The 26665-nt window shown below is 32.7% G+C and overlaps 1 protein-coding gene across 9 annotated transcripts in view; it reads left to right on the top strand.

The window, feature by feature from the left end:
- LOC130440434 (obscurin) overlaps window positions 1-26665 on the top strand; it is a 133929-nt gene that overhangs the window by 62438 nt on the left and 44826 nt on the right. For 5 of the 9 annotated variants that reach the window (XM_056773551.1, XM_056773559.1, XM_056773554.1 and 2 more), the window contains 10 exons: window positions 2012-2254; window positions 4585-4726; window positions 8023-8207; window positions 8480-8909; window positions 9108-9241; window positions 11896-12565; window positions 14083-14258; window positions 14461-14748; window positions 22797-22973; window positions 25178-25900. In XM_056773551.1, coding sequence (XP_056629529.1) covers window positions 2012-2254; window positions 4585-4726; window positions 8023-8207; window positions 8480-8909; window positions 9108-9241; window positions 11896-12565; window positions 14083-14258; window positions 14461-14748; window positions 22797-22973; window positions 25178-25900 — 3168 coding nt within the window. The remainder of the gene's footprint in view (window positions 1-2011; window positions 2255-4584; window positions 4727-8022; window positions 8208-8479; window positions 8910-9107; window positions 9242-11895; window positions 12566-14082; window positions 14259-14460; window positions 14749-22796; window positions 22974-25177; window positions 25901-26665) is intronic. The other 4 variants (XM_056773560.1, XM_056773555.1, XM_056773556.1 and 1 more) reach the window with 3 other exon arrangements.

The raw sequence follows: 26665 nt of genomic DNA, 5'->3' as shown, positions 1-26665 counted from the left end.
AAAAATTTCACGACATTCTGAATAGTTAATGGCCTGTATGAACAAATAGTCAATTCTTCCACATTTTCGTCTATTTTCAAGCTGCTTCAGCAGTTTTTTCAACGTTCTCACTAAAGCGGCTATAATAATAAACTGACAAGTTGGAACAAGTGCAATTTTGTGCTTGTACGCAAGTAAATGATACTACAAAAATCATTATCGCACCTCTTTTAGTAGCATCTGAATGGTACTTACTATAGGAGCAAAACTGAATCAAGTGAAGTGGTGCATTGCTTTTGAATTGCATCGGAAACTTTTTTAGACAATATTCAATTACAAATGGGCTTGGAAAATTTAAAATACAACTTAATTTTACAAAAATAATTCTTTTTATTCCAAGTTGATATGATTAGTATTAGCAAACTTACATAGTTTAAAAGTCTGGATATATTTTTTTCTACAACCGTGCGTTTTAACCCACTTTCCCGCACGCATTTTAGTTTTGAAAGTGTCACTAGTGCGAGAAAGTAAAATTATGCAAATTTTGACTTTATTAGATAGTTTTTGACTTATATTATATATAACTATTGTTACTACAGGTAAATAAATATTTACGAAATAGTCCATCAAATAAAATTTAAACATTTTCTAGCTTTTAGTACCATTTGAAATTTTTTGAAAATATAAAATAATACAGATATTTTTTATTTAACCATGTAATTGTTACTAAAACGTCAAAATTGTTCAACACGTCTTGGAAGTGACCGAATAAGTGCAATCTTCTTCTAAATTAAACCACATTAAACCGTATTCGATACAATAATATTAATGGATTCATCCAACAAAGAACTTCCCGAAGCCATTTTGACCAATTTGTTGGACTTGTGGTGTTCGAGTAAAAAGGTGTCTGATTTTCATCAAAAAATAATTAGATGAGATAAGGAAATTGATTTGTTTTCTAAATGTGATTATATCCCTAGATTTTATTAATTTAATTTAGTTAATTAACTAGCAAAAGTTGTTGACCAACCTAACTAAAAAATATAGTTTTATAAAAGTTTTTATAAAAAAATAAATATCCGTACCACATTTTGATGATTTTGTCATGATCATCAGACCCTATCGGTCAAATTTGTTCTATGCTAAATGTAAATTTTAAAAATTATTAGTTCTGAAAAATCGGTAGAGCCCCTTTAACTTTAACAATATTCAAGTTAAATTCAGTCTGGATGCCACGTCAATTCAAAAAGACAAGAAAATCAAATCACAAGTAACACCTTAAAACTACTACATTATTGTTACAATAATATGTCAAGCTACGCTGTATCGTAAGTTTAAGTATTGAATATGCTATTTAAAAAAAGAAAGTACCTACTAACCTTGAAATTAACTTCACAACAAAACCAATTACTTGTAATTGATCAAACAGTACCTATTCCTTTTACTTTCTTTTTTCATTGTATCACTCAATTTTTCTGTACTTTTTCTCCCTTAGGGATAATTAAAAATACTTTATTTGGTACAGTGGTAGTGATACACGATATAATGGTAAAACAATACAACGTGGTGTGGATGCTGCCGTAGCTTGTCGGCCGCACTCGATCCGCGCTGATGACATAAACAAACCAACGAACGGCGTGCCCAATCATTTAAAAAATTAAGCCCGATATCTTTTTCAGACCCATTGTAGTAATAAATCATCAAAAAACTTAATAGCACTTTGCTGTCATTAAAGCTATAGAAGCACGCATTTTCACCCTATTATCAGCTTCTAAAAAGTTATATTTTGAACCAAAATCAATTTAAAAAGTATCGAGAGTTAATTCCAAATAGTAATGACTAATTAATTTATTTATATAATGCATGTTATTTCTAGCTTATGCCACCTATCTAAAAGTTTCATTGTATCAAAATAGAGCAGGTGCAGTTGGGAATATTTGAACCAAATCAGAATTTCATGAGTGCAATTGAAATATAATATTTGTAGAGTTCAAAATATAACAACTTATTAATCCTTCTGTTTGAACACTAGCTGGTGAAACTGCACATTTCGGTGTAACTATAAACTCCACACCCAATTCTTTCACGTGGCTAAAGAATAACAAACAAATAATTGGTTCTAACTCGAGGATCCAAGCTTCTGTTAATGATAAAACGAATGAATTCAAACTTACCATCAATGAAGCTACTAAAGAAGACAATGGAGTGTATATTGCTGTAGCCAAGAACGATAAAGGGGAATCAACGTGCTCCGCACAGCTTATTGTGCATGAACGTTAGTAGGCTTGAGTCTTTTTTCTTTGCTGCTTTTATATTCATTCTTTTTATAATAATTCATATTAACCTGTATATACCAACATTATACATCGTTTCTCACTAACATATACAAACAAACTCCTTTTAAGACAGGAATACGTAACTCCTTTCAATGACTCGGGGTCCAAGAAAGATGATCACTTAATCACAGTGAAAGTTCACGATACATAACAATCAAGTGTAATATCTACTCCTATCTGAATGTGTTGACATCTAAAAATTGAAATATTAATTAAATATTTTCTGTCTTATGTCTACGTACCTATCTAAGTGAACGATAACGTAAGGCGTTTCTATTCAATTCTATATATTCTTGTTAATACATCCCATAGAAATAATGGTACTTTTTCTTATCAATAAGACATTCTCCTTGTCGGTTTCATGCATTTTCTCTTCCTAATTCGTATTTTTTTCAATTCATAGTTTTTATGTTCCCTACTGTCTCTATTTTTAATCAATCCATTAATTTCTCGGTCGTCATCTCCTTTTATGCATAGTGTTTGTCGTTCTTGACTTATACGGGTGAGTCGGGAGGAACACATCAAACTCTAGGAGTGTATTATACACGTGAAAATAATGTAAAAACCAATTTTCATTTGTTTTCAAGTTATGGAGTAATTAAAAATGTTCATCTAGCTTTCCACTTATGGAAATTTTAACATTATCAAACTATGCCATGTTCGAGGCTCAAAGGCATTTGATAATTCGGACGTTTTGATGAACTGTCAGTGTAAAGTGGACAGTAATTGAACGCTTAATTTTGAATTTATGTGATTGTTACTGTTGCAAAATGCCAGATTCTTATTCAAATTTGGAATATGCAAATATGGTGCTTGTTTATGGTTTCTGTAATGTAAACGCTACAGCTGCTGCTGAAGAATATCGTCAACGCTTTCCACACCAAAGATATCCTGATCAAAACGTATTTATTAGAGTTTTTAACAAATTGTACGAGACTGGTAAGCTTCTCAGTGCTAACATATCATCTAAACGGGCTAGTCGACAAGGTTTGGTAGAAGTAAAAAATATTCTGCATCTAGTAGAAGAAGATGCAACTACTAGCTCACGGAGAATTGCCACTCAATTGGGAAATCCACAAAAAATGGTGATAAACACACTTCACGAACAAGGCTTATATCCTTATCACGTACAGAGTACAGCTCCTACAACCAGAGGATTTCGTTAACCGTTTAGAATTTTGTCGGTAGATAAATAATAATCATCGTGTTGTATCGAATATACGGATGAAGCTATATTTACCCGTGATGGTATTAATAATACTTGTAACTATCATGTATGGTCGGACGAAAATCCCAACACAAAAGTCGAAAGCAATTTTCAACATCGGTTTTATTTGAAAGTGTGGTGTGGTATGGTTGACAGTTATTTAATTGGCCCTTTCATTATGGAGAATCGTCTCACAGGAGACAACTACCTAAATTTTTTTACAAAATGAATTACAAGGCCTAGTAGAGGATGTTCCTGTGAATATTAGAATGCAAATGTACTATCAGCACGATGGAGCTCCTGCACATGTCGCTCGTCAGGTCAAGCAATATTTGGACGAACGTTTTCCAGGACATTGGATTGATCGAGGAGGTCCCATTAATTGGTCTGCAAGATCTCTAGACCTCACTCCACTAGATTTTTGTTTATGGGGCTATTTATTGAAAGAACGCTATGATTAAGAAAAATTTTATGTGATAATTAGTTTATTTGTTAATATGCTATAACTTGAAAACAAATGAAAATCGGATAAGAGCATTTGGGTTTTTTTACATTATGTTCACGTGTATAATACACTAAAGTTTGGTACGCTCACCCTGTATATGATAACGTAACTCTACTAACCGGATCACCTCATTTCTATTTTAATTATTATTAGTTCCTGGTTTATTAATCTTAGATATTTTCACACTTGTATTCCACTTTGTTTCCTCGATTATTTTCCGAGGAAGTTTCAATATTAAGCTTACTTTATGTTCAAATCTTAGTAAACGTTTATTTGTTCATAAATGGTTCCAAAGTATCACATTTCTATTGAATATTATTTCACAATTAGAATTTTTACTAACTTGAGAGATTTGGTGGACATTATCCCTATTGATTAAAAAGTTATTGTTCATCATCAACTAACACTTAATTACAGGTCTTAAGGAAGCAACCAATGTTTTAATGCAACCCTTCTCGTTTTTGTTTAATGGGGAATGCGAACTAATTTTCCATGTATCAAAGAGACAGAAGGTCTATGAAAAAATGATTCAAAACTAATGATCGAAATTGTTGTAGTAACCACCGAAGAGCGAGCCGCTAAATCATCTACGGATAAACCGGAATTTTTAATTTCTATGAAAGATGCTGAGTTATTAGAAGAAACCTATCTCCGATTCATGGTGAAAGTAGCTGGAAAGCCACATCCCGACATCGCCTTGTGAGTATCAGAGCCTTATCTGTTTTATAACTTTCTAAAATGCTTTGAGATATATTTGACTCGCGATACATTTTTAGTCTAGTCAACTAGATCAAAGACGAGAAAAATAGGGATGAAATTCCGAAAATCATGAGCGATAGTTCATTCATCTCTCGAAAAATTATTTTGAAAGATTTTGGTGCAGTAAAAAATTACAATTATTATTAACAAAATAAGATGAAAAAATGGTATTTAGTTTTATATTAATAACTCGAAAACTATCAATATTTAAGCAATTTTGAAAAAAGTCCTTACTCCTGGAAATATATCTCTCCATTATTTATTATTTTAATTTGACGTTGAAAATAGGGCACCGTATCCTATAATTTTTTCATAACATAAAATGTCATTTTAAAAATTTGAAAAATTACTGTATCTTTCTTGTATCTTGAAGGAATCGAGCCCCGTAGTGAAAAAAGTTTTATCACTATGTTTTCCTAATCCTAATCTCCATTATCATAAATAATGGAGTGAATAGTATAAATAATTGGCCTACAAATTAATATATTTAAACTTCGTATATTGAAATTGTAAGTTTTTGCCAACTATATTATAAGCGGTTTATGTTAGTCCACTTTGGTGTTTCATTGCCACGTTCCCAATAAGAAACCGCTCATAATATAGCTGGCAAAGACTTCCCTTTAAATATATTTCTAGATAATACACATACACTTCGAGTTGTAGGTTGGTTACAAAATTTTAACCGAAATTATGAAAAAATTCCTATTTTACTACCCATTAAGGATATGATAGTTGGCAGACTAAGAGAGTAGGTGTCGATTTTGCCAGACCTATTTCACTTCGTTTTTCTAGACTTAGAAAAAGATAAAAGCTTGTATCTTCTTGTGCATGGTAACAAAGGCCGTACACATCGAGTTAGTTACTGGTTCAAGTGCCCCCGTATTTATCTCAACGTTGAAACGATTTATTGCACGCCTAGGCAATCTTCAAATCATTTACAACGATAACGACACTAACTTTATAGATTCTCGGAACCAACTCTAGGATTTAGCTGAATTCTTCAAACGTCCAGTAAACTTGTTCTCTTTTCTATCTCTAACGTGAGATCTCGTGTAAGTTCATTCTCGTAATGCCTCCTCATTGGGGGGGCCTATGAGAGGCCGCCGTCATTTAGCTAGATTATTAGGTTCATCCATTTTTACATTTGAAGAAACATACACTATTTTAGTTCAAATTGAATCGATTCTAAATAGCCCTTTATACCCCATGTCTCATGATCTGACACCATTAACACCTGGCCATTTTTTAATTGGTATTTTAATTGGACTTTCTTAGCGTAATGCTCAAAAATCCAAGAGAATTTTTGGAAACATTGGTCGTTAAAGTCCTGTCATCGATTGCAACATCGTCGTAAATGGAGAAAGATTGAAAAAAAAATTGTCCGTAGGTGATTTATTATTAATTTTAGCTATATACCCCCATTAAACTGACATTTAGCCCGTATTATAATATTCTTTGCGTCTAGTTACGATTCCTATATAGTGTAACTGAATGAATATATTCCTTAAAATACCATAGTAAAGTGTAAAGAATTGGAATAATTAAATTGAGAGTTTGCCGTGAATAAATTAGTTTTCCTTTCAAATAAGACAAATTTTCTCTCCTGTTTAACCTGATACACATCCTAGTAGCTCTAAGAAGCTTTGATGGAGAAATTTGGCAACTGGACAGTTCCTAAAACATATAGCACCGGCTGAATAGGGGATTATGTATGTATGTAGATATTGGGGTGTCATATAAAATGCGACCCAAAGGATCTATTGAGTTCTCCTTTCTTGGTGCGATAGTGAAAAGTCCAGTCATACAGCTGATCTGTTAATCCTTCTCGGTTTAGAATATGGGATGGCTGTAGCTATTAAAAATCTTCATCTCCTATTTCATACGCTTCCAGGTGTAGTTCTTTGGAGTTCCGTAGTGTTCCACACCTCGAGAGGATGTAGATACAGATTTCGTCATCTGTACAACAGAATGTGCACTCCACATTATCTGCTAAGTCTTGCGTCTTTATGTGTCCATTGAGGCGATAGATAGTTGTTCTTACTTAGGTTTATACATTCAGCAGATCTTTTCTGGTCATAGTTTCCAAAGAGAGTCTTAGCCTGTCTCAGTCCCTGTAGGTTGTCCCAATAATTGGTTTTGCTCATATATCCCTTCTCTTCCAATGCTTTTTCTATTGTTCTGTAGCTGATACCACAAAAGGGTTCAGGTTCCATGAAGAGCTTGTCTACTCCTACTCTAGCAAGCATATCAGTTGTTTCATTCCGCTTCACTCCGGTATGTACCAGAATCCATGGTAGGATAACATTATTTTTGTTTTCTAAGCAATACCAAACGAGTTTGGATTCTATGATATTAGAGCTTAAAGGTCTGATGGTTGCTTGGCTATGAGACAGGATGATGATATTTCCTATCTAGATTGAGCTGCATAAATTTCTGATGAAAAATGCTTGGTATGTTGCACAGGATTTCAGAGTGTTTGGTTGTGGGCCCATACACTTCTATTCCAGTTCTGCTGCTTTAGATCCGTCTGTATCCCATTTAATGGCATTCTGTTCATTTATTGTTTGGTGTTTTAGTCCCACTTCTACAGCTTAGTATTGAGGTAAATTTTTTCTCAAAGTTAAACTTTTTCGCTGCATTATCCAGATGCATATGCCCGATTTGTTAATTATTTAGAAACGGTTCTTCCTTGGTGATTCCGTCTCTGAACATTCTAAGTCATGTTTTTTCTGTCACGATTTCCAGTACAAGAGGTGGGAGATTTAGAATCACTTCTAGTGATTTTAAAGAAGTGATTTTAAAGAAGAATCACTAGAAGTGATTCTAAATCTCCCACAATAAATGATTTCATAGCCCCGGTTTCATTTATGCATGCCAGTTTTTGTACCTTCAAGAGATTGTTCCTGATGTTATCCAAACTAATTCTAATACCCCAAACTAGAGAGGCGATTATAGTGACTTGTTTATATTATGGCGTATTAATTCGCCCAGAAATACTAAAAACTGTAACTGATATCTCTTAATCATAGGGAATATATACATATCACTAGCTGATTTTAACACTTACGTTGGTGTCTCAACAATCTCTTATTAGAATATGAATCCAACAGTCCAGACATATACCTGCTTTAGAATGTTTTAATATCGAGAGATGCTCTGGTTTCAAGCACCTCATAAATCTTCTTATAATTACCATCAGTCACATATTTTCTATAGTACCCGTTTAAACTTTGCAGCTTCAAAGAAGGAAAGAAAATTCCAGAAAACTCCGAACGATACCAAATTATCAAGGAGCATGCGGATAAAGGATTTTATGAACTGGTGATACCGGTCGTTAGGAAAGAAGATGCAGGCTTATACAAATGTGTGGCGACAAATAAATTTGGAGAATCCTCATCTGAAGCTACTCTAACAGTAACAGGTAAGATTATTAATACATACGTCATAGCTTAGGTATTCTTATTTCTCTCTTATTATATAAATCTAAATCTGATTGGATATCTTCAACACCGGCAAATTTCTAGGCTTACTATGAGAAGTGCAAGAAGTGGTAGTTATTCTGAAGGAATGACTACTTAAAGTATATCACTTTTGTAAATACAACTGAATTCATTGCGTTGCTCTAACTTCTCATTAAATTTAAATATCTATATTTATAGATTTTTGTTACTCAAACGTTTTCTTCACTTTCAGATAATAAAAAAATATTTGAAGAAATGCCAGAAGGCGAGATCCTTCCACCAGGAGAAAAACCTGTATTCCATTGGAAAAAAGACGGTGTTCCATTCGAACCCGAGGAACGTTTTAAGGTGCTCATGGGTGATGACGAAGATTCCCTTGCGCTTGTATTCCAAAAAGTTAGACCAGAAGATGTCGGTCTTTATACTTGTGTGGCACAAACTTCCAGAGGTCACATTAGCTGTAGTGCTGAATTAACTGTGCACGGGACCGTCAACCAGTTGTTTAGAGAACCTGAGAAACCTCAACTAATTATAATAAAAAAAGATCCCGAAGTTAACGTCGGAGGATCGGCAATGTTGGAACTACAAGTTAAAGGTTATCCCAAGCCGAATATCAAGTTTATGCACGAAGGAAAAACAATTGAATCCAGCAAGAAACATAAGTGAGTTAATAAATTATCTAAGAAATATGGTAGTATCTTCATCTTACATCTATCTACATTGTAAAAGAATTTCATGTTCTAATAACCACAACTAGTTACGAAGGTGATAACAATGTTTGTAATATTTGGAATAATATGTCACCTAACGCCTCTAATAAACTCATTCATATCTTTATATGAGATAATTACCTTTTCTAGAATTTTGTACGAAGATGAGGAGAGTGTTTCTCTTGTTATAAAAGACGTCGAATCTTCAGATGCCGGGAAATACACATTTACAGCCGAGAACGAGCTCGGCGTTGATACTGCTGAAATGAACTTAACAGTAAAAGGTATGTTTCACTAGTTTTTTGTAATTGCCACTCTATCCAATTTACTGTAAATTTTTCAATGTCAGAACTAAGCAATCAAATTTACAAGTTGGAGGTTAGGTAAGGCACGTTTCTTTGGAAGTAAATAAAGGTTATGTCTATCCTAAGTATATTGTTCACTATGAGCTTAGGCAAATTTTATTCTTTTTAGGATGAATTTAGGTTATGTGTACAGTTTTTATGCTGGTTAATGAACGGTATTATGGGATTAAAGATATTTGTGTTACATTCACTGTATCCAAACTTTCCAGAATGAATTTTTCACTCACAAAGTTTAGTGAAAATAGAAATCTGGGCATTTATTCATATGCCAATTCAACAGCCAAGCAATCAGTCCTGCACAAAAGACTAAATCTTTACAGCAGTAGCAAAAATTGAGAGTCTATTAAATGCTATTTGTATTTCGAATGTCTGTTTCCTTTTTCGGTTTTTACTTTCTCTAACTATGTATGTCACATTATTATTTTATTTTAATTCTCATCTTTGGTCTTTTTAATATCGTTATCTTTGATTATTGATACAATAAAACAAACATAAATAAAACACATTTAAAAATACACATCAATATCCTTTTTCAGTTATTTCAACAACACCAGATTCACAAGAGTGTACAGTTACGATAGGTACATAAATAGATCTCAGTTATTACCTCTCTAAAATTACCACAAACATTTACGCACACCTCAACTATTAAAACTAACAAAATTAGAGAATTCTAATACAGTTTTTCGATGTTACTTGCATGGAATTTCACATCAAAAAAGCTTCCAATTACTATAAGCGTATTTTACAGGGTCAATTAAAAATTTTTATGCCTAATCGTTGTGGTAAGTTAACAAAATGTCAAAATAAGAAAATCATAAATGTTATTCATCAAAATTTGTATGGTTGTAATATTATAAAGAGCAAAATTAGTAGTACTTTGGCATTTGAAATATTCTCAGTAACTAGTGATATTAGAAATTTTATACATAAAATGAACATTTTCTTGACTTTGTTTTGGCAATAATATGACCATATCTCCGTTCTGGAAGAATATACATAAAATAATTTTATATTGAGAGTATGTAGAATACTTTCATTTAGCAGTGATTACGATTTCTGCCAAATTTTACAAGTGAACCTCAAACTTCACAGATACCGCTTTTTCGCGTTTGAACGTTTCCGACGGTACAGAGGGTAATTTGAACTTCAGTTTAACATAAAACGAAGGATCCGAACCTAAATTTTTCAAATTGTTCACACTTTTACAATGTTATGAAGGGTTTAGGTAAATTTATTAAAAATTTGCACTTTATATTTGATGAACTCGAGGATGATTCAACTTTAAAACAAATATCGGAAAAATTTTAGTTAAATTTCCGCACTAGAGAAACTGACAGAAAAATGTCTGCCTAACTGTGACCTGTGAAACAGAGCTATCTTGTTTATCTTAGTTTAATCTCCGGTTTTATCCTAATTTGTAAAATTGACCCTTCTGTCATAATAAAACTGTGAACTCCCTCAGCGATGTTATAAAATAAAATCATATATTCAATAGAGATATACTGTTTTAAACGATTGGTAGGTGATTGTCAGAAATCTTATATATTAAAAAAATTGATGATTTCCTTTCCGAGTCCGTTCAGGCGTTCTACCCAACCGATTTACTTAATTTTTTTTCAATGAAAGGTATTGAAATTGAAATTCACCATTCTCAAGTTATACTCAAATGCGATTTCCCCCTGTACATTACTGATGGGAGTTTTTCACATACACACGTTCTATCCTCAATATCTCAGGTTCTATTCAAAATACAGACTTCGTTTTGATTTAAGAATACTCGCTAAAACATCCTCTTTCTTTTGAGTTTTTGAACACTTAAATCGGTTGAGTTGGAGAGGAGCTAGGCGCGGACATTCAATGTGGAGTTATGGATTTTTGTAGGTTTTTGGCAATTTTTCTACATTCAAAGATCTATATCTCAGGTTCTAATATAGCTACAGAGTTCGTTCTTTTCTATTATAATGATTTCTGATACTTATTTAATGGATTCGATGCGAGCGAAGTCGCGGGTAAAAGCTAGTTACACTTCTATCACCGTGGCCCAGAAACAACTACTCCCACGGCATTTATGACGCAACTGTGGCGAAGGTAACAAGAGGTGTTATTGCTTGGCGGATAGAACCTCGTTCAATTTTCTCTCTAATTAAGGCTGGCAATTAACATGTTCACTCAAATCATATCAATTCTTATATATTTGGGTGAATTGGCGTTTACTTTTGTCACATATTGTCGATTTACATCCATTGACGCCGATTGAAGTCGATCACATCAATTCGTATATATTTTGGTTAATCAAATAAATTCTGACAAAATAAACGAACTAATACATAGAATGAATTCGTTCCAATGCGAAGTTTAACATATTACGTTTAAGCATTTGTGATTTTATAAGAAATGAATCTCTCATCAAATTGCTTTAAATGAAAGGAAAAGCCTGAACTGATACTTGAAAGAAATATTTTATTCTATTAACTTGCTTCAACGATCAACTATTAATGTTGTCTTTTCTGTAAATGTTGTCTTTTCTGTAAAAATATCACGTCTACTCTATACGTTCATTTTTTTCCTAGCACCACCAAAGATAAAAACAAAGATGGAAGATGTAACTGTACATGCAGATATTCTTCTAAAAATGGACGTGGAAGTTGAAGGTATACCTAAACCATCAGTTCAATTTTACAAAGATGGAAAAATTATCAAACAAAGCGATCATATTAAGGTTATTGAATCTGGAGAAAAGCATACTCTAGTCATAGAAAAAACTTCCCTCAAGGACTCAGGTTCTTATTCCGTTGTTGCTTCCAATGAAATGGCTCAAGTTTCTCAATTCTGGAATTTGGAGGTTTATTCCAAACCAAAAATATTACAAAAAATGGGAAGCGATAGGCAGTTATCACAAAATCAAAATCTAGAATTGAAGGTAAAAGTGGAATCAGAGCCGAAGGCAGAAGTAAAATGGTATAAAGATGAAGAAGAAATAACATCGAGCCAACATTACACTATCAAGGAAGATGGAGATACATATATGTTGAAAATAACTGGAGCTGTGACTACGGACGCGGCTCGTTTCAAATGTAGGGCAATAAATATACATGGCAGTGTTGACGATGAGGTTAGAGTTGACGTTAAGAAACCACCAAAAATAATCAAAGGATTAACAGATATGACAGTTACCGAACATGATAAAGACGTTAAGCTTGATATTAAGCTCGAAGCTTTCCCTAAGCCCACAGTTAAATGGTAAGAAAACAAAAATCTTATTAATATATGTATGTATATATATATATATATATATATATATATATATATATATATATATATATATATATATATATATAAAATTATAGTGATGCACAGTAGAAAGGAACAATATTGTCCTAAGTTTATTGTCCTTACCTGGCGAGATTTCTACTGTGCTCTATGGTTTCCTCATTGCCTTCCTCAATTTCTTCTATCTCCGAAATTATTGGAAAAATTCAATACGGTTATCCCTCTCAAACTTGACAGTTACTATGTTATGAAAGCGCGAAGTAAATATCTGGAACGTTGATCAAAGATTGTTTCAATAACGACATCTAAATAATTCAGTCTTTAATATTCTATTCACAATGCAACTACCAGCATACGTACTAGATATTAACGAATATTTATAAAGCCTTCGACCAAATCGAATAGAATGGAGAAAAAAATATTTCTATGTATTCAGTGGTCTACAAGTCTTAAATATATTTTTATAGCATTTCTGTTGCCATTATCATCATCAAATCTTCATATAACAGAATTTACCTCCTCAGAAAATTCTAATTCTAAATTAGAAAATTATGGTGCGTGTGTGCCAATCAATTTTCGACATAACTACTAAGTAGGAATTTATCAGAACTAACATGCTTAACCTGTCTTTGTGTAAATCATATTCCTATCTACAGGTCTGAAGAAAACCTTTGACAATATAAGTGCTCCTCCATATCAGAAACAATATCTCAGTGTTTTAATCTGGACTGGTATAGGATGGAGTTACTCCACGCCTCCTTTGCTTTGGCAGCATTGTCATAGACACTGTCATGCAGGAGAATGACACCTTCACTTAACATGTCTTTGCCGAATGGCTTTTGTAACCTTATCAATATGTCACAATAACGATCTACATGAGGGCTGTAGCTACGCTTCAGATAATCGATCATGATACCACATGAATCCCAGTATATGGTTGTCATAACTCTATTCTCAGATGTAAATTTTGAATTTTTTTGCTATTAATGGTCTAGGGTGTTCATAGCTGCTTTCTAAATCTGAGAACAACATGATGAAGGTATATGTGAGACTGTACATCATTCGTTTGAGTTTATACGAATAAGGCACGTGGAACCTTGTAGGCAGGCACATCAGAAATTATATCCTGTACGCTACTATAACTCAATGTGAGTCTCGTCTTCTGGTAATAAGACTTCGCAATATGAAGATTGCGAACCACACAAATGTTCCACTATCTCTGTTGTAAATTTATCTTTAAAACTTTGAATCCCCAAATCATATGATTGTGATCTTTGTCGTCAAAAACATAATAACTATCACTGATTCTAAGTTTTACCATAAATTTGAAAAAATCTATCACTTGGATCCAATATTCAACCAATTGTTGTCTTTGATAAAAGTAACTAGAAACTACATCAATAAATTTGTATATCTTAAAAAATTTCACTATATACTATATTTTAAAAAAAAAGAATTACCTGCAAATCCTATCGATATTTCTCTAGGTATCTAGATGAAGTAGAAATTCAAGAAACACGAACAGAATTTACAAGAATCGAATCCGATGATGGAGCAACTCTAATAATCAAAGAGGTCGCAAGTGAACTTTCTGGACAATATACCTGTAAATTGAGCAACGAATGTGGTAGTACAGAAACGAGTGCCAAATTAACAGTGAACTGTGAGTATTTTCATGTTCTCATATTATCCCTAAATGTTTATTCCACGAGAATATAAACAATGTGATATTGTGGTTGTTCACGTTGTTTAACACCCTCGCTTTTTATTGTTACATGTAAAATTATGAGTGAGGTCATAAAATTGTAAGTGACAAAATTTTATTTGAGAACAGTTCGCATTTCTCATTGTTGTACTGATTTTAGGCGCTCCACGAATCATCAAACATCTTAGCGATACAACAGTGGAAGAAGGCGCTACTTTACACTTAGAAGTTGAGGTTGACGGTTGTCCAACACCCACAGTGAAATGGTTGAGGAATGGACGTGAAGTTTCAGCTGACGCTAGGATTAAAATAACGAGAGATACTCAACGACACGAAACGTTCAATTTGGCAGTTAATTTGATAAAGTACGAAGAACAGGGAGAGTACGAAGTTATTGTAACAAACTCACTCGGTACTGTAAGGAGCAAGAGTATCGTCACCGTACAAAGTGAGTACAAACTCATATCATGGGAAAAAATTTCTAATTCCACACTGGTAAAATGAATGAAACATTATATCCTCTTTATTAAATGTATTAAATAGGAGAGACTGATTCAAATTTGGATAAAAAATTTCATCTGTAAGGATATCCAGAATTCAAATGTAGATTAAGCAAAAGGGAGTATATTGTTGTAGGTTGAATCAATCCTGAAATTTGATAACACCCTGAAAAGAAAGATAGTTTATATTGTTTCCATCGACTTCAAACTAAATACCTTTCTTTCCATAGAACTTTGTGAATTGACTTATAACAAAATTACTTGTTGTTCATTCCAAAGTAGAAGGAACTACGGCAGGAGCAATGCATGAAAAAAATAATATTATGGACTGTTACTATACAGAGGTCGACGTAAGTCAGGCAACGCTCTCGAAAAATTATCATAGATCCAGCAACGCTCATAAGTCTTACATTGCTGTAAAAAAGATTAAAATGACGCATGTTCGTGCTTCAGACAGTTGTGTCCATATAAGTTCACGCTTCAAGAAAGAGTTTTTTTGTTACATAGTATTAGCGTAAGAACGCAGATTACGTAACTTTGTTTACCGAATATCAACAACAACTTCCGAACTCGCCGCTACCAAATCGTTCAGCAGTGAGGAAGATTTACCAGAAATTTTTAAAAACGGGCTCTGTTGCCGACGCACTCTACGAGGAACGATCAATCAACGTAAGTGCGTCTACTGGTACAAGTAGAATCCTCACGTCTTCATTGAGCAAGAATTAAACCTGCCTGGGGTGTGTGTGAGCAGGTCTCCATACGGGAGGTCTCGTGGGTCCGTACTTTTTAGGGTCACATGACGGGCCAAAGTTATCTGGAAATACTCAGAAGATGTACATAAGCAAATGGACAACGATCCAATACTCGCGAACATCCGTCATTTCATGTGGGATGCAGCTTCGCGGAACTACACGATATGTGTCTGCGAGTACCTTAATGTTCATTTTATAGAATGGATAAGCTGACAAGGATTCGTTAAATGATCCGCATGGGTATGTGACCTAACACCTTGTGATTTGTTTCTGCGGAGCCTTCTCAAGGACCACGTTTTTGCAAGAGAACAACGCGCTCTTCCCGACCTACGAACTACAATTTAAGAATAATTTGATACTCTTCACGAACAGCTTGACATGCCTTGCCTGACCAACCCCTCCGTTGAGAACCGTTGCCGTAGATGAATTGATAAAGATAGGCATAAATTCAGACACTGACAGTAACCCTTTGTGAGGCTGCATTTTTTTTTCTTAATTCAAATGTGTTGCCTCATTAATGCGACCTCTGTATGGTGTGAACTATACGAAATTCAGTTTCCTAATACATTCTGACCATCTTGGGTAGAATACAAACTGGTAGGCAATCGTTTCATACCCATTTTAAAAATCTAGTTAGCTAACCGGCCTGCGTAATCTTAGATCCGTACCATACACCGGAATTTAATAACGAATATAATTCCTATTGGACACTTTTCTTAAAACCCAATAGAAATTTGCAACTTTACTGCCGTTAGGCTTTTTCATGTTACTCAACTGTTCATTTGAATAGAACCAAACGTAAACCTTACTATGTTAAAAATTTCAAAATCAAGGTTATTTTTTTTAAGTGACACAAGAAGGGTTTTTATAATTATCCAGCTAAGCGAGCCATATCTTGAACCAAATTTTTTTCAACGGTGAATTCAAAAAATAATCTTTTAACGAGATTATATAGTTTGTGATAATATTAGTCAATAGAAATTACAAACTGATCAAAGTAATGGACTATATATAAACGATTATACACTCAATGACATGGTTTAATCCCTTTTGTTGAAACGAATTAAAATTCCATTAAATCACTCCGGAACATCTCCAAGCTATCAATCGATTATCAATCCCACGGTTAACCTATATTTAGATGGATCACAACAATATTATTTGTTCCAACCAAATTAACGTCGACTTAGGGTCTGATCCTTAACTACTAATATGACATCCGTTATGACATACTTGCAAATTTAAATTTTTTCAATGGCGCGTAATTTAAATTATTGAATTATTAAAGGTAGTTCATACTATTATGAAAAAAAAAATAATAAATTTTGAAATTTGCTAGTTATAAAGTAAAAATATTAAAGTTGATGTAAAAACACTTAATTCCTTACTCAAGTGAAATGTAAACAAATCGGTTTTAATAGTGATATGATAATCCTTTAATTATAATAATAAGGTGAAAATAAAGATATATATTTTCGAATAAAATAGTGGATACAAAAATAATTAATCAAAATGTTAACTATTAAGTGAAGTAAGTATTAAGTAAATAGACATTTCATTTACATGGTAGAAAAAAAATCTCGTCTCGTTTCATTTGTTGCAATTCTCAGCATTTTATAGACTTATTTAAGTTGTTTCTATCCTAGTTAGAGTTGGATATGGTTTAACTACTATGTATGCAAGGTCATGTGACCTTAACACCTTTTTTCATTGGTTAAGCGCTGGAACACTAGCGTCGAACATAAAAGTTGGCCATCTACCAGCACTAACTCGGTGTGAACTTGAACGCGAGCGTGTCTCTTTGTGTTTATGAATTACATTTCGTAATCTGTTTAATTTATACTGATTGTGAACGAGGACATTAGCGCGAGCTCGAGCGTACCTAAAAGTTTATAAATGAATCTCCACTAAACGCGATTAAAGCCGATGTTACTGGCATAAATAAACTAAGAATAAACAATATTAGATTAAATCGAGAAAAATCAACATAAATGCGATTTTTGAAAATGTAAAAGTTTCTTGTACCAACTTTAGACTGGTGGTGTTTTAATAAAGAAATAATGAATACCTTTTTCAAAAATAAGGTCCCAATTTCTCGCTCCCACAAATACTTTATTGTGTCTGAAGTTTATATCCAACAAGAAGAAAGTAGTCTCCCATCATCTACGTCAAATTTGTAAAATATATATTAAGATAAGATTTAGTAACGGTAAGTATAACGTTTTGCAGTTTGAAACCCCCTTATTTGAATTGATTTATTGTCGTTTTCACAGATTTCACAAAACAATGTGTTTGGTGTTCTTTTTGTTTTTAAGGGATTTACGAAACACTCCCTTGTTCTATTAGTACTAGGTAAAAATCTAATGCGACCCTAAAAATCTTTGAAAATTGTTTACATTTTATATATGAATATCATGTTACAGTAGCTTATTCTAAGTAAAGTAAGGTAACTTGTTAATATTTTGATTTCTAACACTTTTACAAAAAAAGATCTTTTTAGTCGAATTTTTCAAGGAAAAATTAGACTATTACGGTAGGCATGACTAGAAGAAAAATGGGGGGCACATCATTTTTCCCATGTTTTGAGACCTCCTGAACACGATTATGATGGTTTTTCGAATGTCTGTAGTTTATATATCTGTTTAAGCTACAATTCTTATTTTCGTCTCTCGAGCAATTGCTATGGGTCCGATTTGGTTCAAAATTAGCATACATGGCTTTTTTGGCGGCGGATTGATGTTATTAGAGTATGGTTGAAAACAAATGAATATTTCGAGGGGTCGCAGTGCAAAAAAAGTGGTTTTTGACCTTTGCTCACCTCTGCAGGTCAAACGAAAAGCGACTGAAAAATGAAATTTCACATATAGGTTCAATTAGTTGCAAGATGATTTCCTGTCTAAGGTCGAAACTTTCCATCTCCACCCCTCTCCATTTTATGGTCATTTTTGTTATATTTTCTTATTTTTTGGAGAGAAAAAGTTTAACTAGAAGATTCGAACTTCGCATGCAAGTAGGGGTGATGTTGAAGAATTGTCTTTCTCAAGTTCAAAGTTTTCTTCTTCAGTTCTTCTAGCACAAAATGCCCGAAATCATTTTGATCGTTGTAATTGTTGAACTGGACCGCCTCCTATTTAATGAATAATACGAGTATGATCGTTTTTAGGGTGATTTTTTTTACTTCCCATTTTCGAAATTACTTGTCATTATGACAATTTTTTCTTTGTTGTCAATTGGAATTGAACAAGAGGGTTCGAGACCACCGGGTCTATTGAAATTATGAATTTTCAATCGAGAGAGAGAGTTAACTTGTGAAATGAAAAGTTATTGGGGAATAGCAAATTTTCCATATAAAGAAATAAGATTGAGAATTGATATCATTTCCAAGAAATTCATTTTATGGAAAGATTTGTTTGTGTATTAGTTAAATTCTTCGTTCGACGAAAAATTCGACTTTCGTGATGGAGCTCTGCTGGTCACGGCTTTTTTTACCACTGGCTGCCCAAGCATTCAGGAGATACTAGTATTATTATTACATGTAAATACGGACTGACTAACCTGTCTCAATTTAAAAATAAATTTAATTAGAATAATAACCGGAAATAATTATTTGAATGGTATTAGAAAAGTGTTGAATGAATATCCTGATTGATATGGTTGTAAATATTTCCTCAATTGATTGTGTTTGGTAGTTCTTGAACTCTTTAAAAAACAGCTTTTTCTACAGTGGAAATGAATAAGATGACAAAAAATAACTAAGAATCTAGACACATTAATTTATGATAATAAAGGCTATTACGGCTATTATATTATTATATCAATCATTAAGTCTCGAGTACTATATTATAAATGTTATTGAAACTTTATATTTCATTTGCATAGATGTTGCCAAGTTGTATTTGTATATTATTGTGAGATGAAACGTATAAAAATAAGTGAAGGAGCACAGGTACATACCTTGTCAAAATTTGATACAAATGCGTAAATAAATAGACATTTGACAATTTTTTAACATATTTTTACTAGTAAATTTTCATAGAGACAATTCTTAATAGTTTTATATGAAAAGATTAAAAAAGAATTGCCTTCAAACTCAATTACTTGAAATTTTTGTTCTCAAAAATCTATTTTTTCTTAAACAAAATGGTTTGATGCCGACCTATTTTTGTATTATGATGTATTAATATCAGATGTTTGCAACTTTGCAGATTATTTCTTAAACTCCTCGATATTAGTAAGTTGAAAACGTCTGGGGTGTCCTTAATTTTTTCCTTAAACTTTTATTCAATTCCAGCTATCAATAGTAACAAGACTTCCCCCATAAGTATTTAAACGAGTACACCTTGAAAAGTAGCGCGCCCTACCGGCGAAGTATCTGTCCCCTAAATTGATGTCGTTCTTTCGGACTACTTGTATCTATACTTCATGATTCTCATTGTCTTCCTTCTCATATTTAACTGTATCCAAACTATTATAAAAAGCTTATATAAAATTAAGCAGCTGCTGATTTCTTTGGCTGTGCTGTTGTAAGTATTCTACTCCTCAATTCACCCCTATTATTAAGTTTTGTCTTCTACACAATGTTTTCAAATATTCCCAGATACATTAATCTAAAGACGATAAATCGAGCGATCTATCTGGTCCTTTAATTGTTCCTCTTATTCCAATTCACCTGTCTTTTGCTTCACAAAATTAACTTTATAAAGAACAAACTTAAGAACAAACTTATTGTTTTTAATAATATTACAGACGGATTCACCCACTGCATCGTTTCTGAACGTCTTCACACGCTAATCAACAAATTCTCGTTGAACCTGATATAACACGGCTTATTAAAAATAATAGAAAAAGGGGATGTAATCTATAATATTTATCAGCTCAGGATATTGCATGACTCTACCTGTCAAGTATTTTCATCTACGATTTCATATGCCCCCGATGTAATATCTCAATGTCGAAATAAGGTGCATAGAGGCTTCGTCCTCTACGTAGCAGAATCTACTTGTTGCATTATTTACTAAACGTAACGCCTTAGGTACTCATTAAGGCGGCAAAGACCCGCTAAAACTCTTGTTAGTATTCGTAATTTGTTCTTATTTGGGTTAATACATTCAATATATCTTCTAAGATTATCTACGTATTTGTGTCGCTCTAAACCCTTGAGGATTTTTCCATCACCTGATTTCTTTCTAACTCCTTTTCTAATACTTTCTTTATTATGTAGCTGATACCAATGAAGGGTTCTTGTGTGACTTTTTGTCCCTTTACCCTAATCAGACTAACTAGATTTACCAAAAAATCGACAGAAACAAAATTAAATTCTGCATCAAGAAGTACCATTGTTTTGGAAACATTGGAACACAAACACCACTAATTCCAGCAAAAATCACGTTGGAAGTACAGTTTCCAAAAGCAAATAGTAACAAAATTATTCTTGTTTGCTATTTGGTTATAATATTCATACTGGAAATTAGAAAGAGTTACTTAAAGTTAGTGATTCACATAAAATCTGCTAGGTATTGGGATTCTTTATTTAAAGACCCTTCAATTTAAGATTCCACAATTACAAGGCCAGTCGTTGCGCATTCAGAGGAAAAATGCACCGGCTAGCCGGAGACTGTAGCAGTAATTAATTATAAAAATAATAAGAAATAAAAAGACTTTTCAGATAGAATACCGTGTAAGGATAGAAAATAAAGAAGTTGCATACAAACACATTAATCTCTCTAATAATAGCACTGATTCATAAGAATAAAACTGATTTGTTTTAATAATGATACAGACGGATCTTCTAATGCAATTGATGTATAAGGATTTTCTACAACGTACGAAATTTTTATTTAACTCACTCCTCCAAAAAGTTTCACAATCCTCCAGTCTGTAATGTTGATAATTTAGTTACGATTTAGATACTTATTAGTTGATTACCTGTCAATATAAGAATCATTTTTGTTTCCTGTTCGAAAAAAAATGTAGCAATCTAACGAAATCTCAAAATTAGCTGTTGCTCATTTAAAAATGGCCGCCATGGGGTAAGTCAATGCTGTTATCGTAAATTTCTGAAGTTATTTGTTGGATTTTAGACCTTACTATTTCCAGTTTTATTGCGAAATGGCTTCCTCAAAAAGCGTGAAATTTCCACACGGAAACGTGCCTTTGTTGTTTTTTTTTTCGGCTATACAGTAATGTGCTTTATGTAGGTAAGCGGTAAATAAAGTTTGTAAAGCAAGTTTATTGCAAATTGGTGAAAAATTAGCCGGATCCTGACTATTCATCTAAAGAAAAAGAATTAATCCAACCTAAAACTGCAAATTTGTCGTTGCACCTTTCAGTTACCACTGAATTTTCACGTTACGAGCTCACTCATGTTTAATAAGCTTGAACTAAAGAAAACTGAGTATTCTAAATTTTGTGAATTGGTTCAAAGGTAACTTAGTTTCTGCTGTATTAATTTCACTAAAGCAACTTTGAAAAATATCTATGAGGTCCTCTTAACAACAAAACAAAAAACAATACAAAATAATTGCACCACGGGATGAAATCTACTACTTTTTAACAATTTATTCAATCTCAAACGACTGTAACTTAGGTAATAATAATAATAACTATATAAAGAGTGTTATTTATGTTATCTTGGAGTAACGGTACAATACGTCTATATTGTTTGCTAAAACGTTACATTACTTTATAAATATGAACGAAAAAGGAACAAAAACTGTCTTTTTGAAAGTGTATTGTGTTAAATGTAATATTAAAACAAAGCTATAATTACTAGAATGAGTATATCTAAGTAGTATTTCAACACCCGTAACAAAGGCAGCAGAGCTTAAACAGCAAATGGAAATAATTTTGGTCGTTTCATGGATCTGAAACAACTACAAGCATCTATTTTTGATATGAGGTTCATATTCACTGGGCTCTGGATATTTCATAATTCATTTTGTAAAAGTTTTGTCTCGACTCTTTCGTCATCCAACATCACGCAAACTAGCGAAGAGAATGTTAAATAATTTGTGATCGTAGTGATGAATATTTTGAATGTTTATTTCGATACTCAGTGGTTTAATAAAAATATAAAAAGCCCTGTAACATGTACCACATATTAGTATTAAATAAATTTATATACAATTGGCTTTCATATGTTTAAGAATGAGCTAAGATTTACCTATTCAGACCCTTTTTTTATTTATTCATGCCTGTAATACCATTATATGTTTAACCATTGTCATCCCTCTAACCAATTACAGAAATAACTCATACTGATGCTATCGAAGAAACCGAAGAAATACCGAAAGTCGAAATCCTTGAGGATATACCTCAGGCTGGAAAAGAGGCTGATATAGAAGAAAAAGTTGAACAAGAATTAGAAGAGTTTCAACAACCAGATATTAAAGATGTGGACGAAGAACCTCAAAAGCCGAAAGGTATGGTAATTGAATGTACTACAAATTATTTCTTTTTAAATACGATCAGTTAAGTTTGGGCAAAAGTATAGATCACAGTCAAGTGAATGCTTAAGTTCATTTTAATACAGTGTATTTTATTGTGTATTGGTAATATTTAGTTCAAAATATGAAGCACAACATAAACTGTTTGGGGTATCAATGTGAAAAATTGGTGAATCAACACTATCGCATAAAAGTAGTTTTCAGTCAAAACCTAAGAAAAATTGAGCTTCAGAAGTAAAGAAGCATTCATAGACTTATAAATGAAAAGGTGAATCATTACTAAACTGTTAAAAAATATCTCACTTTCAGTAAAAACATTCATCTAATGTCAATTAAATTTTTCTTAATATTAAGTTGGAAAAAAATATTAAAATGACAGTTCTATCAGCTGCTTCTTTATTCAATAATGCAAGGACGAGTCAATAGGTCCGTAACTTTTGATGAAACACTGTTTACATATTTACCAACGATTCCAGAGATTTCGGATAGATAGTTCGGAATGAAACGGTAACTTTTGAATGAAAAAACAAAAAATTTCACAATGTAGTTTCCTTTGAGCTTTTTACATTTTATCCCTTCCACAAAATTAGATTAGTTAAAGTCATTAAAATAGGTATTTCTACATTATCACTCGGAGAATTTGGTGGCTGAGAGAGATTCATGTCATTTCTCCAAGAAAATTACACATGTGTGCTGGCTTATGTAGTCCTGATGCAAAATCACTAAAGAAATGAGGTTATTCTTTTCTCAAACATCATTAAATCTACCCACTAAACTGACATAACATGCTTTACTGATTGTTTCATCCAACTGAAGGTATTCAGTGTGGATTATAACGCGCAAATCACATTATTGGTTGACAGATCCAACTTGATCTTCTGGTTTCGATTCACTACGAAAAACACCCCGTTTCATTTCTGGTGCTTTATAATGGAAGTACGTTACACTCAACGAAAAAACTGATCCATATTACGGTTCTACCACACCGATCATTTCTATGAAGTTGTCACATGATTTCGTTGTCAATTGAGCCATATGAAATACGTATAGTTCAAACAATCTCTCACACTTTTAATCTCTTGTTTAGAGTCTAAAGGCCTTAACAAGGCGTCTGGTAAGCTCGGCATTTTACGTGTTCGAATCACCCCAACAACATTCAGAAAATCATATTTTTACCATTTAAGCTGATGGTGCATAGCTCCTTCAGTATTTAGTAAGCTTACCTTTGTTTTGAGAGATGATCTTTCATCCAAAAAACATAATTTTTAATAAGAACACTCATTTTTCCCATTTTCTTATCAAATTACGAAATAGTGTGCTATAATGTAATGTAATAAAAACCATTTACTGATGCCTATTGAGTACTTAAGTAAGGGGAAATTCTAAAAGTCCTTGACCTCAGATTTGAATAGTAATAGTAGTAGTAGAAATGATAAAGCAAAATCCTAAAAAATGTGAGTCTATTCTGTGGAAAATATTGCCTCATTATAATATATTTGGTTATTTGGACAAAATTTTCTCCTTTTTGATAGCAATTTCATTCAAAATTTTATAAAAGTAGAAACCTAACTCCCCCCTACATTTATACGCTTCTATGTCCTAAATTATTTTTTAAATAATGGTTCGTGGTCGTCATATTAATTTCCTATTTCTTATACTCCCGATATTGCATATGTGGTATGTCCTGAAGAGAATAGTCTCCTTTTTTTCTGCTTACTTCACTAAAATTCTTGGAAAAATAGGAGAAATCATTATGGACTTTTGTACTTATAGTGTAGGTCAAGAAAATTTTTTTTCAAAGAACTGTTAATCATATTATGAGTGTAATTATAAAAATGAACTATTTAGAAAGTAGGTTGCGATAAATACAATTAACAGTTTAAAAATCTATTTTATGAAACTTTTTCATCTATGTATACAATTTTTTGAATTCTCACGTTACTGATAAAAAAGTAAGTGTATTTTTTATATTTGCTATGAAATTTTTTTCTGTTTTTGTCGTTTTGGAACTAGCCTTTTTTCTAGTAGATATATTTTGTATGCATGTTTTGAATGAGTACTTCTCAATCTAAAGCAGTTACAAAACATTGCCTACTTGTTGATTTTAAAACAATGTCACTAAATAAATTTATGTTAATATAAACAATAATTGTCTATAATGAAACCATTCCACAAAATAGGTTCTAAAGGAGAAAAAGCCGAAATAACGATCAATGAAAGCGATATTAAATCGCCGGAACCTATTGTAGAAGAGCCGGCATCACCCGTACCGCACAATAAATCTAATTCTGCAATAATTGAGGGAGCTGTAGAAGTTGAAGTAGGTGAAGACGAACATAAACCAGAAGAAATCAAAGAAGAAATCTTGACAAAAACAAAACCTAAACGTGGTCTTTCTGTTCAAATACAAGAAATCGAAGAAATTAAATCGGAACCTACACCTGTAGAAGAAAAGACATTTGAACACAAATCAAAAAAAGGTGTAGCCGCGATAGAAAAGGATATCCTGATGAAAGAGAAAGACAAAGGGTTAGAGCCTAAATCAAGAAAATTATCACAAAGTGATGATAACAAAAAACTAAAAAGAGGCATTTCGGCTACCAAAGAAAACCTTGATCTCATTGAAAACGAAACAACAGAACGTCAAACGCCTACGGAAACTAACGTTGATACGAATAGAATCGAACCTAAAAGAGGACGGGAATCTGTGTTACAAGAAGCTAAGCTTGACGATAAAAATGAGGAATCCTTGAAAAAACCTCAAGAAAACAAATTTGAAAGGCAAGAAAGTCAGAAAGATAAGAAAATTCACGAATATATAGATGAGGAAACCGAAGATTCGCATAGAAAAGATAAAAGTCAAACAAGTTTAGTCCAGAACATTTCCCCTGATGCTGATAAAGGTAGAACTTATAAGGATACGTATATTACACTGTTTTTCATTAACATTAATTCTAATATCTTATTAATTCCATAAAACTATTGTCTTTAAAATTGGTTCAAGAAATATAAAAATGCTAGAATTACTGACTATCTCACAGCTTTATTTATAACGAATTGAAATAAACATGTATAGCACTGTTTTGTGCGTGTGTATAATAATAATAATAATAATAATAACCAGGAGAAACTAACCAAATACGCGGATCTCGCAATTGAGAAATAGTCCCTAGGACCCTCACGATAGCATTGCCAAACTGGGATTACCAAAAAACACCTTCGACGACATCCAGAAGGCTGTAATACTGAATACTTGCCACACAGTGCGCAAGTTCATTATGTGAACCGAGCCTAATCCTTTTGATACTTTGTATCTGGGATAGGTAAATAATACCGGCTCTAAGCTGAGTAGTGACTAAGTCTTTCGCATAATAATAACGCAAATTACATCACCGAATATTATGAAGAGACATAGAAAATCTGTTTTCCCAGCATGTATGAGTAATTGTATTCGAACAGATTTTCGTGAATTACTAAATCGTAAAATTCAAATGAGGACTATAATTAGCCTTTGTTGTTGATCAAAACATTGTTTTTTGTTCTAGCTTATATGAGTAACTAAAGAAAAGAAAAGCTATAAGAAAAATAATTCATTCATTCTATATTGGTGAGGAAGCACCATATAAAATAACTCACTGACGGTACATGGAGGAGAGTTTATAATGCCT

This window comes from Diorhabda sublineata, chromosome 2 (assembly GCF_026230105.1).
Source record: "Diorhabda sublineata isolate icDioSubl1.1 chromosome 2, icDioSubl1.1, whole genome shotgun sequence".
NCBI lineage: Eukaryota > Metazoa > Arthropoda > Insecta > Coleoptera > Chrysomelidae > Diorhabda > Diorhabda sublineata.
This window is presented reverse-complemented; position numbering and strand designations above follow the sequence as displayed.